The 14,566-nt window shown below is 40.3% G+C and overlaps 1 protein-coding gene and 2 non-coding genes across 4 annotated transcripts; all 3 read left to right on the top strand.

Annotated features, from left to right (window-relative positions):
- Window positions 1-392: 392 nt before the first annotated feature.
- Window positions 393-464, top strand: trnaq-cug. The gene has a single exon. It is a non-coding gene; the product is annotated as a tRNA-Gln (tRNA).
- An 887-nt stretch (window positions 465-1,351) lies between these two features.
- trnaq-cug lies at window positions 1,352-1,423 on the top strand. The gene has a single exon. It is a non-coding gene; the product is annotated as a tRNA-Gln (tRNA).
- A 717-nt stretch (window positions 1,424-2,140) lies between these two features.
- On the top strand, window positions 2,141-14,426 carry trnau1apb (tRNA selenocysteine 1 associated protein 1b). 2 transcript variants are annotated; one of them, XM_047368867.1, is made up of 9 exons: window positions 2,141-2,308; window positions 5,165-5,262; window positions 8,949-9,048; window positions 9,876-9,928; window positions 10,703-10,831; window positions 11,219-11,335; window positions 12,529-12,838; window positions 13,414-13,459; window positions 13,642-14,426. In XM_047368867.1, exons 1-9 carry the CDS (start codon window positions 2,270-2,272, stop codon window positions 13,776-13,778), a joined length of 1,029 nt encoding a protein of 342 aa, XP_047224823.1. In that variant the 5' UTR covers window positions 2,141-2,269; the 3' UTR covers window positions 13,779-14,426. The 2 variants fall into 2 exon arrangements, with proteins under 2 accessions (XP_047224823.1, XP_047224824.1); XM_047368868.1 differs by having other exon boundaries at window positions 2,142-2,308; window positions 13,417-13,459.
- Window positions 14,427-14,566: the final 140 nt, after the last annotated feature.

Genomic DNA, 14,566 nt, shown 5'->3' with positions numbered 1-14,566 from the left:
CTGTGTTGCATTAAAACCCAGTAAACTATACAACACAGTAGGCGATGTTTTTCTGACATTGGTGTCGTTAGCTACGATCATAAACCAGATTTTGGTACCTCTGGGAATTTCATATTGTTTTCCAATTGTTTTGCATTTTATTTCATTTCTCGTTAAACATTGCCTCTTTTTGTTTTAAAAAATATAAATTGTGACTCTTTTATGTTGGCCTTCGCAGTCATTTTATTCTTCTTATAAACTGTTACTAGTGTCATCCTCAGCATGGTTGGTTTTTTGAGGCGCAAACGATTGAAATGTCCATCTTAACATGATTTGTTAATTCAACCTAAAGCTTCAGAGTACCTGAATGCAGCATTTACGATGTTTTTTGTAGTCCTAGAGAACTATGTCACGGTTCCATGGTGTAATGGTTAGCACTCTGGACTCTGAATCCAGCGATCCGAGTTCAAATCTCGGTGGGACCTTCTTATTTGCACGTTGTACAAGACACTTGTATGAAAGTGTTGAATAGTTAGATGGATTTTATCGCTTGAAACTTGTAAAGGTGGATTGTATTGATTTAAACTCGCAATTATGTTGCAGCTACCTTCTAGCGGAATCAAAATCAATCTTATTATTATTATTATTATCCTACCAATGGCAAGGAAGGCAAGTTTATTTATATAGCACATTTCAGTACCAAGACAATTCAGTGCTGTACATGAAAAAAAAGAAAAAGAAACATAATAGGAAAAGTACATTACAGTGGCATAAAAGTAATTAATCAACTAAAGGGAATACAAATGAATAATTTAAAAGATGATAAAAAACAAAAATAAAATAAATTAAAAAAATTATGATAAAATGATCGATAAGAAAATGAAAGGAAAGTTGGACTGAAAACTTAACTAATAATGTTCAGATGACACATTCAAAGGCCAAAATAAGTTTTTCATCTTGATTTAAAGCAACTTAGGGTTTTATCGCTTTTACAATTTTCTGGGAGTTTATTCCAGATTAGTGAAGCATAAGAACTAAAAGCTGCTTCTCCATGTTTGGTTCTGGTTCTGGGTATGCAGAGTAGATTTGAACCAGAAGACCTGAGAGGTCTGGGTGGTTGATACACTGACAACAAGTCTGTAATGTATTTTGGTGCTAAGACATTCAGTGATTTATAGACTAACAGAAGTATTTTAAAGTCCATTCTCTGAGCTACAGGGAGCCAGTGTAGGGACTTTAGAACCGGGGTGATGTGCTCCACTTTCTTAGTTCTAGTGAGGACGCGGCAACACCTGCTCTAACCTACACAACTTTCCCAATACTTGAATGCATCATTCACGATGTTTTCTGTAGTCCTGGAGAACTACGTCACGGTTCCATGGTGTAATGGTTAGCACTCTGGACTCTGAATCCAGCGATCCGAGTTCAAATCTCGGTGGGACCTTCTTATTTGCACGTTGCACTCGTATGAAAATGTTGAATAGTTAGATGGATTTTATCGCTTGACACTCTTAATGAAGCTGCTTGTACCTTCTTTCCAAAATCAGTCTGTAGTTGTTATTCTACCAATGAAAATCAAACCTTAGTGCCATTTTCTGCTCTAATCTACGTAACCTTCCGAGAATCAAGGACCCAGTCACAAGAAAACAATAGTTTATATACATCATGCAAATAATTTATTTACATAAATAAAAATAAGCATTTATATTTAGACGATTTGTTTACTTTTTCTTTATATACATTTATCGTATTTTCCTTTATTTGACTTCGATAATAAAACCAATATTGAATTAATTCATTTTCATTTTGAATCTAATTAAATGTCAAAATCATTTTTAAAAACAGTTCTGTCTTAAAATTGCATAATTCCTCTATTTAATTTAGCCTGTGATATAATCTTGTATGAAATTATATCAGCGTTGCTTCAGATATGAAATGAATACAGAGTTTAATTGGAATAACTGCATATACATTTATGAATTTAAAAAATGTACTACGTTTTCATTATTGGTTGTTGATTCATTTTAAAACATGTTTGTTCACTCTTATCACAATCGCATTTAATTTATTCAGTTTAATATGAATGTTTGTGGTTTTCATTGGAGTAATTTTAATTAGAAATGTATTTCCCGGATACTTTCTACCGGAAGCAGCGCAGCCTATGTTCTCCCTACGCTTACTGAGACGCAAGAGGAGCGATTCGGCGACGTGTGGGTCGTAAATTTGTGCAGGGTGGACTTTGTCAGTTTTCGCCAGATTCTACAGTAGTGTCACCTCAGGACCAAATTCAATGATGTTTAACAGACAGAACAGTCTTTGGATGGGTGATGTAAGTCCTGATGTTTGGCTCCATTTGACAACATTAGCTTAGCCGCGCATTTCGCTAGCTTGGTTAGCTTTGACGAACCTTGACGAAGATAGACTTCGCCAAAGTGATTAGTATGCATGACCCACACCAAAACTTCAGTAGAACCAAATGGTAACTTAAATTATCTAGTGGTTTGGTTTAATGAAAATATGACTATATTTGTACTTATAGGCGACTCATCACGCCGCAGCAAATGTTAGCTAAATATGAGCTAACCAGTCTGTCAGCCTGAAGCGTTGAAGTTCTCATAACACTAGCGGGGCTAAAAATAGTTTTATTAGTCGAGTTAAAAATCTAGTCTTGTATTCAACCTGAAATATTCAAGTTAAAAATAATGACAGCACATTTAAGATGATGTAGGGTCAAGACATATTACTCAGTTTGGAGCTCTTAAAAAAAAAAAAAAGTAAGACATTTTGCACAAGCTAAAATAATTCCCTGAACCTTTAATAAAAAGAAACATGGTGAGTCTCGTTTGCATCTCTTATGTAGTTAAATGTTTCATTTTTTTCATTATTGCATCTATCCGAGCCGTTTTTAGTAATAAACACTGATAACTAAATACACTCTTTAAAAAAATAGTTTTAAAGGAATAAAACCTGCTACATTTCTGTAATGAGTCTGATTAACTTTAGTACTATAAATACTTAGTTCACTGCTTCTTTGCTGTTTTGCACCAACTCAGGGCAGAGAAACTACTTGTTTAGTGTCTGGCAGGTGGATGTCTCATACATTTCGGTGTTATTTTGGTGCTGAGGTAAAACACATACTAATGCATTGTTTTCTATACCAGCGCTTTGGAGTTCCGCAAGAACTCTTTTTGTACTTTCACTCTACTGATACAAAATCATTCACATTCATACAGGTCCTTCTCAAAATATTAGCATATTGTGATAAAGTTCATTATTTTCCATAATGTCATGATGAAAATTTAACATTCATATATTTTAGATTCATTGCACACTAACTGAAATATTTCAGGTCTTTTATTGTCTTAATACGGATGATTTTGGCATACAGCTCATGAAAACCCAAAATTCCTATCTCACAAAATTAGCATATCATTAAAAGGGTCTCTAAATGAGCTATGAACCTAATCATCTGAATCAACGAGTTAACTCTAAACACCTGCAAAAGATTCCTGAGGCCTTTAAAACTCCCAGCCTGGTTCATCACTCAAAACCCCAATCATGGGTAAGACTGCCGACCTGACTGCTGTCCAGAAGGCCACTATTGACACCCTCAAGCAAGAGGGTAAGACACAGAAAGAAATTTCTGTACGAATAGGCTGTTCCCAGAGTGCTGTATCAAGGCACCTCAGTGGGAAGTCTGTGGGAAGGAAAAAGTGTGGCAGAAAACACTGCACAATGAGAAGAGGTGACCGGACCCTGAGGAAGATTGTGGAGAAGGGCCGATTCCAGGCCTTGGGGGACCTGCGGAAGCAGTGGACTGAGTCTGGAGTAGAAACATCCAGAGCCACCGTGCACAGGCGTGTGCAGGAAATGGGCTACAGGTGCCGCATTCCCCAGGTCAAGCCACTTTTGAACCAGAAACAGTGGCAGAAGCGCCTGACCTTGGCTACAGAGTAGCAGCACTGGACTGTTGCTCAGTGGTCCAAAGTACATTTTTCGGATGAAAGCAAATTCTGCATGTCATTCGGAAATCAAGGTGCCAGAGTCTGGAGGAAGACTGGGGAGAAGGAAATGCCAAAATGCCAGAAGTCCAGTGTCAAGTACCCACAGTCAGTGATGGTCTGGGGTGCCGTGTCAGCTGCTGGTGTTGGTCCACTGTGTTTTATCAAGGGCAGGGTCAATGCAGCTAGCTATCAGGAGATTTTGGAGCACTTCATGCTTCCATCTGCTGAAAAGCTTTATGGAGATGAAGATTTCATTTTTCAGCACGACCTGGCACCTGCTCACAGTGCCAAAACCACAGGTAAATGGTTTACTGACCATGGTATCACTGTGCTCAATTGGCCTGCCAACTCTCCTGACCTGAACCCCATAGAGAATCTGTGGGATATTGTGAAGAGAACGTTGAGAGACTCAAGACCCAACACTCTGGATGAGCTAAAGGCCGCTATCGAAGCATCCTGGGCCTCCATAAGACCTCAGCAGTGCCACAGGCTGATTGCCTCCATGCCACGCCGCATTGAAGCAGTCATTTCTGCCAAAGGATTCCCGACCAAGTATTGAGTGCATAACTGTACATGATTATTTGAAGGTTGACGTTTTTTGTATTAAAAACACTTTTCTTTTATTGGTCGGATGAAATATGCTAATTTTGTGAGATAGGAATTTTGGGTTTTCATGAACTGTATGCCAAAATCATCCGTATTAAGACAATAAAAGACCTGAAATATTTCAGTTAGTGTGCAATGAATCTAAAATATATGAATGTTAAATTTTCATCATGACATTATGGAAAATAATGAACTTTATCACAATATGCTAATATTTTGAGAAGGACCTGTATGTAAAATAAGTTTTGAAGTAATTTTCACACCATTAATGTGAAAGGATCTTTAATGAAGTGGAAATACCCCAATAAATATTTTCCAGCAGCCTTCCTGGTACTTTAATGCTCATAATTATAATTTTTAGTCTGCATTTCAACTACAAACAGCCTTTAAAGACAATCTTCTTGCCATGCATTAAACAGGTCATTTACATGTACAAGAATAAAACATGTAAAAGCCAGTAGTTATCTTTCATAGAATTTTGTAAAGCTCGTTTGTGCCTGTCGCACAACCTTATGTTCAAATATTTGAATCTGGTTATTTCAAGATACTAACAGAGTTTTTCATTTTATTTATAGTTGGACCCATATATGGATGAGAGCTTTGTCAAGCAGGCCTTTAGTGCTATGGGAGAATCGCCGTTGGGAGTCAAGATCATCACTCACAGGATAACAGGGTAAGAAATACTAAACACTACTAACCAAATATGAGTCTGTGTGTTAAAGCTTTTAATTAACAAACACGAACAGAAAGACCTTTCGTCTCTAACACACGTTTAGCTAAATGTTTTTCTTTTTCTGCACCTACTGTCCCAAGAGTTTTCGGTGAAAGAAAACTCTTTTTAAGAAAGGTTTCCAAAGTGGATTTTTTATTTTTTTATTCCGTGGTTTGTACATGTGTACTGAATGTACAGATTATAAAAAAATTACATAGAAGTGCACTTTGCACTTGCACTGTTTCACTTGATGTGCTAAAAAAAACTTAGCAGTAATGTTGATTATATGTTTTCATTAGACATTAAATGTATGATGAAAAAGTTATTGACTGGGGGTAAAAAATGGTAAAAAGGTGTCAAAGAAAGCCTAGCATGTAGGCCTGTCGCGATAAGCCTTCAATCAATTAATGGCATGAATACAATTTATCGCATGATAAATTAAAATGAATGCGATAATTTCGGTTTGCATTCTTCTTTGTTTTCCTTGGGTCTCCCTCTCTTTCTATTAAAGAGACTGGATGTCAGTCAGTCTTGACTCAGCCCTTCTCGTTTAGCGTAGGGAAGTCTGGACCCTTGGGCCACACGCAAGATCTCCTTACGCGCCTCATAGTGTAGCATGAGAGCCACGTGAGGAGTAACCAGCCGGAGAAAGGCTAGTTGAGATTTGGAAAAACAGAGATGGAACTGGTTTCAAAGCCGAATGCAACAGTGTGAGAGCTGGGATGTCACATTTGTTGTAAAACAGCAACAACTGAATGTGTCAATCAGAGGTTGCTAGACTGTTTTGTTGCCTGTCATTTTGACTGACGGGGTCAAACAAAATCCTGTCATAATCTAGTTTTACCCACCACTTTATTTATTGATTTATTTTGAAATGATATGCATTTATTTTCAGTCATTTTAAATTATGCATGTTCGTGCGTCGTTGGACAATCGCGTTTCTGGCTTTTTTTTTTTTTTACACGTTGCAGAACATTTTTCCATCTGTTAGAAATAACCTTTATTTATATGACTCATAACTGTTTTTCCCACTTTTACCATAATGATATAAAGCATAAGTTCTAATGTATCCCTTTTGTTAGAATAGGACAAGAATGCTCATCAACACACATTACAAGGATAAATGGCCCAAGGTTTGTCATGAATGACCTGTGGCTGGGGCACTGGGTTTGATGGTGCAGCAGGCTGTAACTGGTTTGATTAGAATGCAGCAGCACACTTAGATTAAGGATGGACACCCGCTACTACACAACGTACCAGATAGACAACACAATGGTGACACACCAGTCTACTGATAATCACTGAGGGAGGGAACATCCATTGCATCGGAGTGCCAAATATAAAACTACATGTGACCTTCTATCGAGGCTCTTTCTCATCCTTTCACAGACGGCGACGGTCCGAGACGGGAGCCTCGGTGCTGATCTCTGTAATCATTCCTCTGCCAAATTTAGATTAAAGGAGCTGAAAGTTAGAAACTGTTTGAGAGTCGTTCCTTTAAGAGTCAGTGTTAGATAGAGTCTGATCGCTTCTGGGGACCAAGAACCAGAGGAACTCCGAGACGTCTGACCGCCTACAGGGTGCGGTACCTCGGACACATCCCTTCTCCTCGGTCAGAAGCGGACTGACTGACTGACATTATGTTAGTTGGAAATGGTCTCCAAATGACAATATTGTCGTTTAGTGCAACAATTTCTGGGACGAGTTATTGTCCAGCAAAATTTGTTATCGTGACAAGCCTACTAGCATGAATTTAGCTTTGCTCTGGATCTTCTTCTTTTGAATTTTATAATACATTTTTAAAATAAATAATAAACTTTAGCTTCAGTATAGATACTTTAAACTGTCAACCTGTGAGCGCTAGACTCTTATTTTCTCCAGTTCATCCCACAGTGTGGGATAAAGACATTTTTAACACCTCACTGGAGACATGTCATGTGCCAGCCTGCTTCAAGTCCTCCACCATCGTCCCTGTTCCCAAGAAGCCAAGGAACACAGGGCTTAATGACTTCAGACCCGTCGCCCTGACCTCTGTGGTGATGAAGTCCTTTGAGCGCCTTGTGCTCTCACACCTAAAAGACATCACCGACCCCCTCCTTGACCCCCTGCAGTTTGCCTACAGAGCCAACAGGTCTGTAGATGATGCAGTCAACCTAGCCCTTCACTTCATCCTCCGGCACCTGGACTCCACAGGAACCTACGCCAGGATCCTGTCTGTGGATTTCAGCTCTGCCTTCAACACCATCGTCCCAGCTCTGCTCCAGGAGAAACTCTCCCAGCTGAGTGTGCCCGACTCCACCTGCAGGTGGATCACTGACTTCCTGTCTGACAGGAAGCAGCGCGTGAGGCTGGGGAAGCACGTCTCTGACTCCCTGACCATCAGCACCGGTTCCCCCCAAGGCTGTGTTCTCTCTCCTCTGCTCTTCTCCCTGTACACCAACAGCTGCACCTCCAGTCACCAGTCTGTCAAGCTTCTGAAGTTTGTGGACAACACCACCCTGATCGGACTCATCTCTGATGGTGACGAGTCCGCGTACAGATGGGAGGTGGACCATCTGTTGGACTGGTGCAGCCAGAACAACCTTGAGCTCAACGCTCTAAAGACAGTGGAGATGGTTGTGGACTTCAGGCAGAACCCAGCCCCACCTGCCCCCATCACCCTCTGTGACTCCACAATTGACACTGTGGAATCTTTCTGCTTCCTGGGAACCATCATCTCCCAGGATCTCAAGTGGGAGCCAAACATCAGCTCCCTCATCAAGAAAGCCCAGCAGAGGATGTTCTTCCTGCGGCAGCTGAAGAAATTCAACCTGCCAAAGACTATGATGGTGCACTTCTACACAGCCATCATTGAGTCCATCCTCACCTCCTCCATCACCATCTGGTACGCCGCTGCTACAGCCAAGGATAAGGGCAGGCTGCAGCGTGTCATTCGGTCTGCTGAGAAGGTGATTGGCTGCAGTCTACTGTCGCTCCAGGAACTGTACACCTCCAGGACCCTGAAGCGGGCAGGGAAGATTCTGGCTGATCCCTCCCACCCCGGTCACAGACTCTTTGAAACTCTCCCCTCTGGCAGGAGGCTGCGGTCCATCCGGACCAAAACCTCACGCCACAAGAACAGTTTTTTCCCATCTGCCACCAGCCTTGTTAACAAAGCCCGGAAACCACCCTGACACTCTCCCTTTCCCCCACACCCCCCCTTTTTTTGCTGAAAGGACACCTATAACCTGCAACTCTATGCGTTACAATAACGCTCAGCTTGGACTCCTTCTTTACTTGCACAATGATCACCTGCACTGTTGTATTGCTCTTGCATCTTATACTGCTCTATATTTACTCTCACTCACTTAAAACTGTGCACTTATATTTATATTATATTGTAGATATGTTTATACTGTTTAATTCGTGTTGTATTGCACCGACTACGCCAAAACAAATTCCTTGTATGTCCAAAAATGTACTTGGCAATAAAGCTTTTCTGATTCTGATTCTAATAAACTGGTAACTTCATGATTTATACATTTGAACCTTCTCTGTAGGTGTTTTCACCCTCCTGTGAAAGCGAATGTTTCTTCTCTTTTATCCAGTTGCTGGTATTTTGCTTCACTTTAAGGTCACGTCACGTTTTCTGTTGTTTTCCTCCCCAGTGGCTCAGCAGGATACTGTTTTGTGGAGCTGGCAGATGAAGCAAGTGTCGACCGCTGTGTACAGAGACTCAACGGAAAACTGGTTCCAGCATCAAACCCGGTAAGCGATTTGATTTAGTTGCAAAATAATTCTATTTTAACAGTAGTTTCTATATTAGAAATAAATGTTTCTCCATCAACATCTTTATATTGACAGTTTCTTGCCATCTTCCTTTTCTCAGTGTTAGAATCAGGTCTCTTCAGTATAAAACTGTTTATCTTACTGTGGATCGTGGAGCTCCGCCAGCCTTGGCTATACTTTGATTTACGAATACACACCTGTATTCTGTGCTTAAAAGATAATATATTCAGCCCATACATTGCTCTGTAATCATGGTAGATAATTTAAAAGAGCTAATATAAATGTACCTGATCAGCTTGAGCTGCTGTTACCAGTGTGATCCACAGTCATTTTAATAGTTTAAAGTAAATACTCATTACTTGTTTTTCCATGTGGCTGAAGTTGCAAATGCTGGACTTAAAGGCCTGTTGATGTAAAGCAACAAAGGTTCCCATCCAGAAGATGTCAGTGTCATGTGGTGTGTGACGTTGTGAGCTATGAGCTGCTTGGCGCTGCTTGGTTTGAACTACTGTTGGCCCAGTGGGCCAGCCAAGCTATGGGCTCCCCTGTTCACTGGCCGGTTTCTGCAGCTGCTGAAAGTAGCTACAAGGCTGCTTGTACATGAATGTACTTTGTCTGAAGCTGGTCAATATAGTCTCTGATAGGAACTAACTGAGGAAGGGGCTAAAGGCTGGTCTGGGTGGTGGAGGTATGTAAACCGAAATAACAATAACTCAAACTTTCTGTTTCCAGCAATATCAGTGCTATACTACACGTCTTTGGTCCTCAAGGTTGTCCTAATGTCCGCTTTCGTTTTCCATTTGCAGCCCCGGAAGTTTAAGCTAAATTACGCCACGTACGGGAAACGCCCAGAGGCAGGGTAAGCTCTGATTTACATCCATCCTTTTTGTGTTTTCAGATCTTTGCCTCAGTGCCTGTATAATGCTTCCCCTACAGTTCTTTTGGGTGTAACAAAGTTGTTACAGCAGGTTTTTTGACAAGCCTCATTCCCTAAATAGCTGCAGTGTCCAAACTTAGTGTTTGGACACATCATGCAAGTTGACTGGACGCACACAAATTATTGGATTTAAAAAAAAAATCTCATACAGTGTTGTTATTTTTTTTATAAATTAATACACTGTGTATGTTGGGTTGTGTAATCTTAATAGTAATACAGTTTTTATGCTGTTCAGTAATAACTATAGCTACACAGTTGTCCTCATGCTCTAACAACGGAGGTCTCAGGAAATGATGAACCAGGAATGCTCAAATCTGCCCTGTCCAGCAGATGACCTGACCTTCCATCTCCATCGTTTTTATTGCAGTAATTCAGCTTCACAAGGCTGAACCACATGTTAAATTCTCGAAGAACATGGCAGCCTCGGCTTAAATGAAAGATCACGTTTTTAATCTTTACATGTTTATAGGTTATTTTTAGGTGTTTCAGGACATATCGTAGGCAATGTTAGCTTTACAATGGTGTCTTCATTCAGTAACAACTTCCACGCCGAAGAGCAACCTGGTTGGGCTTAAGTTTGGTTGCGTCTACTGACCAGGAAGAAGTTGGATTTTTGTTTCCAATTAGCTGTTCAGTTGTCATGGACACAGTATGCGTGTTTAAATTGCATGTATTTTATTTTTCTTGCTTTTTTAGGCCGGAGTTCTCAGTGTTTGTGGGAGATTTGGCCTCTGAAGTGGACGACTTTCAGCTGCATCAAGTCTTTAAGAAGTACCCTTCCTGCAAAGGAGCCAAAGTAGTCACCGACCAGTACGGCTATTCAAAGTATGTTAACCACTGTGTGTTTTAAATTGTTGGACTATGACTGGCTTGGTTTTGTGGGGATTTTCTGTGCTTTATTATTACACTTGGTTATTCAGATAGCAGTGCTTTGGACGTTGACCACCAGTGCATCTTCATCTGTTTTCGAAAAAGGCTGAAGAAATGTTTTCTTGCCGTCTTATGCTAAAACTATTGTTTTCCCCATATAGGCTAAGCAAGAGCAACTCACAATTCAAGTGATGCTACCTCATGTTAAAAGTAAAACAGCAAGTTTCAGTTCTACCATAATAATACCCATTATATTCTGTTTTTCATAAGTGGCTAATACATGGCAAGTATGTGGCATGAACTGCTGGGCAGAGGAGGTGTAACTTTGATCTGATTTTTCAGAGGCTACGGCTTCGTCAAGTTTGGTGATGAGAGCGAGCAGAAAGCTGCGATAGAGGAGTGCCAGGGAACGATGCTGGGGGGGAAAGCCCTGAGGCTCAGCATTGCTGTAGCTAAAAGGTAAGGTACAACCATCTATGAAGTGAAAGAAGAAAGCGAAAAGCAAGCACAAAATGGAGGCACAGGCTTAGAAATCAGAAATTAGAGCCACCACACGTCTTGCTGCTTGAAAAGGTGCTCTGACTCACTTAAAAGTTGAACTTTGCAAAGCTTTTGATATCAGGGTTCCTGGAAAACAATTGAATTTGATTTCACTCTTCCAGGTCTTGCAGAACTTAAAGCAAATTAGAACATGGGAAAATATTTGCTCTTTCCAGACTTTCTTTTCTCTCTCTCCCATTGTCTTTCCTTCTTTATGTCCTTCTCTCCTTTCTTCCTCATATGGTTCCTTGGGTTCTTCCTTTGTTCCCTCCTTTTCTCTCTCTTGCGTCCTTTCTTTGCTGGTACCTTTTTTCTGTTTCTCCTTGCTTTCTTGTATCCCTAAAGCCTTGCACCCTCATGTTTCCTGCCTTCTCTCCTTCTTTGTGTCCTCTCTCCCTCTTTTAGGCCCTCCCTCCCTTATTTCCAGTTTTCCTGTTTTTGCAAATTACATATTTAAAGCCTGTCCTCTGAGAAACATTTGCCATAAATTTTTGGTGAATGTATATTTTAAGATGAACACAGAGGACTGAGAGCTCTGGAAAGTTTGAGTCTGGCAACGTTGTAAATGTTTATGTAAAAATGTGTAGGAACCTTGTGAAATCAGTTTGGTCCGTGTGTACAGAATAGTTTTCATTCATTAAAGCAGTCATACTGTGAAAAAATAACTTGCAGGTTCTCCAAGCAAATCAGAGCAATTGCAAATATTCTCATCCAGAACCATCCAGAATCAGTTCTTCTGAAAGTGAAGCAGACCAGGTCCAGATGCTTCATGTTGAGTCAATATTCAGTTAAACTAGTGTAGGGTGCTGTGTTGTAGATTCAGTTGTTTGAGGTGTATTAGTTTTGGATTGGCACTGTTGCCCTACAAGATGATCAGTTGTTTTTGTTTTTTATCAATGTTGAATTATGTCACGCTTTTTAAAATCAGGTTAAAACATCTACACTTTATTTTTGTAGATGCATTTTAGGGTTGATAATACCCTGAATTGAAGGTCTTAATAAAATCTAATTTTAGTTTAGACGGTTTTAGACTAAATATTTCCAATCTGCTGCTTCCTGTACCAAGTTTGCTGTCCACTTTTTAATTTTTCCTTGCTATTGTTGTTTTGCAGCCAAAAGACAAACTACCAAGGAGGCCAGAGCCAGAGTTATAGTAGCTACAACCCGTCACAGTCTGGATACTACGGCAGCCATGCGGCAGGAAGTCAGGGGGGTTACTACCCTCAATGGGGCGGCTATGACCAGTACAGTGGATACAACAGCAGTGGTTATGGTGGCTACAACAGCGGCTACAATGGCGGCTACAACAGTGGCTACAACTATAACTATGGGGCTTATGGATACCCCCCACCAGGTCACATGATGCCACCACCTCCAGTGGGGATGCCACCCATGTCCACTGACATGTCGGGAGCTGTAGAGGTAAGAAAAATACAAGCTTATCAACTAGTGAAATTTAGTTTAACCCCCGCTCTGTCTATCTCAGTTGTCATGACCTTGGGCAAGGCTCTTCACCCGCCTTGCAGGTTGATGGTGGTCATAGAGCTCAGATTGTATGGCAGCCCCACGTCTGCCAGTCTGCACCAGGGACTTGATAAAGTGCTATACAAGTGCAGGCCATGTTTCATCTTTGTTTTTATGTAGCACCAAGGCTGCTTGTACTATAGAAAGCTGAACAGTAGGCTGCAGTCTGAAGAACTTGAAGCAATGCAGTTATGCAGATGTCTAAAGGAGCTCAACATCAACAATATAGCAGCCTTTATTAAACAGGGAGCAATGAAATTAACCACACTGATGGTAACTCAGGCTTTAGAAATGGCTAGATTGAAACAGACCAATAGAACACAAACAAAGCACAGTGCATGTTGCTGTTTGCAAATTGGATTTATTCAGATTGTAATGGTGTTTCTTAGAATTATGGTTTGTGGTTAAACCTTTAGCTGTGCTTTTATGGTCCTGCAACATTACTTTTATTTTAATATTGTGTCTTTGTCCAGCAGGGCCAGGAGCAGGCTGAAGATGCTGATGATGAGAATGCAGAAGGTAAAACCTGTTTGCTTTGGAATAATCATTATTTCTTCTAGAAGTTATTCAACTCATAAACAATGCAATGAGTTTTTTTTTACCTCTGTGTATCTAACCTTTATTGAAATGAATTAATTTACATATTGCAGCATGCATTGTTTGTGTTTTTACACATTGTTTATTGGTGGCATTTTTTCCAGAGCCCATCCCTGAATGTGACGTGGAGCTATGGAACAAGGATTTTATGCAGCGCAGTGAGGAGCTTTATGATGCTTTGATGAACTGTCACTGGGAACCTTTGGACTCTGTCGACTCGCCCGTCCCAAATCTGTCCTGATATCATCTTTCATCAACCAGTGCTTTAGTTTTTGTGTGATTTTTATACTTCTGAAATTGGCGTCTAAAAACACACCTTACAAAACTCCCGCCAGATCTGTCTTATGAAGAAAAACTGGTTTCTGTACACCAGAACTACACGAGCTGGAGCTGACCAGCACACAGACTGCACTGTTATAAAGTGAATGTTGTGTGGTGGCATTTCACCTCTTCAAGATGTCACTGAGGAAACAAACAGTACGTTGCAGTGATCACCAAACTCGTAACGTTTCTTTCAGTTTAAATCGTCTTCATGATATTGTGCAGATCAATCAGTCCTTATTGTCTTGTTTGTTTTTTATTGAAGGACTTTTACATTTCTCTCTCTTGGTTTAACAAATTTTATTCAAATGTAAGATGGATTGTGGGACGAAGGTGGCTGACTAGTTACCAAAAGAATATAAAATGTTTTCAGTATGAGAGACTCAGTGACTTTGAATGGATTCATGGTGTGCATCTCTGTTGTGTAAATTCGCTGCAACTGTAAGGTTTCTGTGAAGTCATCTGAACTGATGGTAGCCTTTATTTTCTGCTGTTTAGTGGGAAATACTTTGTACATATTGTCTTTCTGAAGATGTTTTATCAATAAAACCATTGAAATGAGAAGTGACAAAGCTTGTAATGAATACTTGGCATTTTTGTTGGGGTTTTTTTAAACATTGAAATCTTAAAACCAAAAACCCTGTTTATTCCCCCTTAAATGGTTCAACTTACACTATATTGTCATAACTATTGGGTCTTACCACTAAA

This window comes from Girardinichthys multiradiatus, chromosome 6 (genome assembly GCF_021462225.1).
Source record: "Girardinichthys multiradiatus isolate DD_20200921_A chromosome 6, DD_fGirMul_XY1, whole genome shotgun sequence".
In the NCBI taxonomy this organism is placed as follows: Eukaryota; Metazoa; Chordata; class Actinopteri; order Cyprinodontiformes; family Goodeidae; genus Girardinichthys; species Girardinichthys multiradiatus.
This window is presented reverse-complemented; position numbering and strand designations above follow the sequence as displayed.

Coding starts and splice junctions, on each gene's coding strand:
- trnau1apb (XM_047368867.1), top strand. CDS start 2,270: ATGATGTTTAACAGACAGAACAGTCTTTGGATGGGTGAT. Junction 9,929..10,702: donor GGGAAACGCCCAGAGGCAGG/GTAAGCTCTGAT, acceptor TTGCTTTTTTAG/GCCGGAGTTCTCAGTGTTTG. Junction 13,460..13,641: donor TGATGATGAGAATGCAGAAG/GTAAAACCTGTT, acceptor CATTTTTTCCAG/AGCCCATCCCTGAATGTGAC.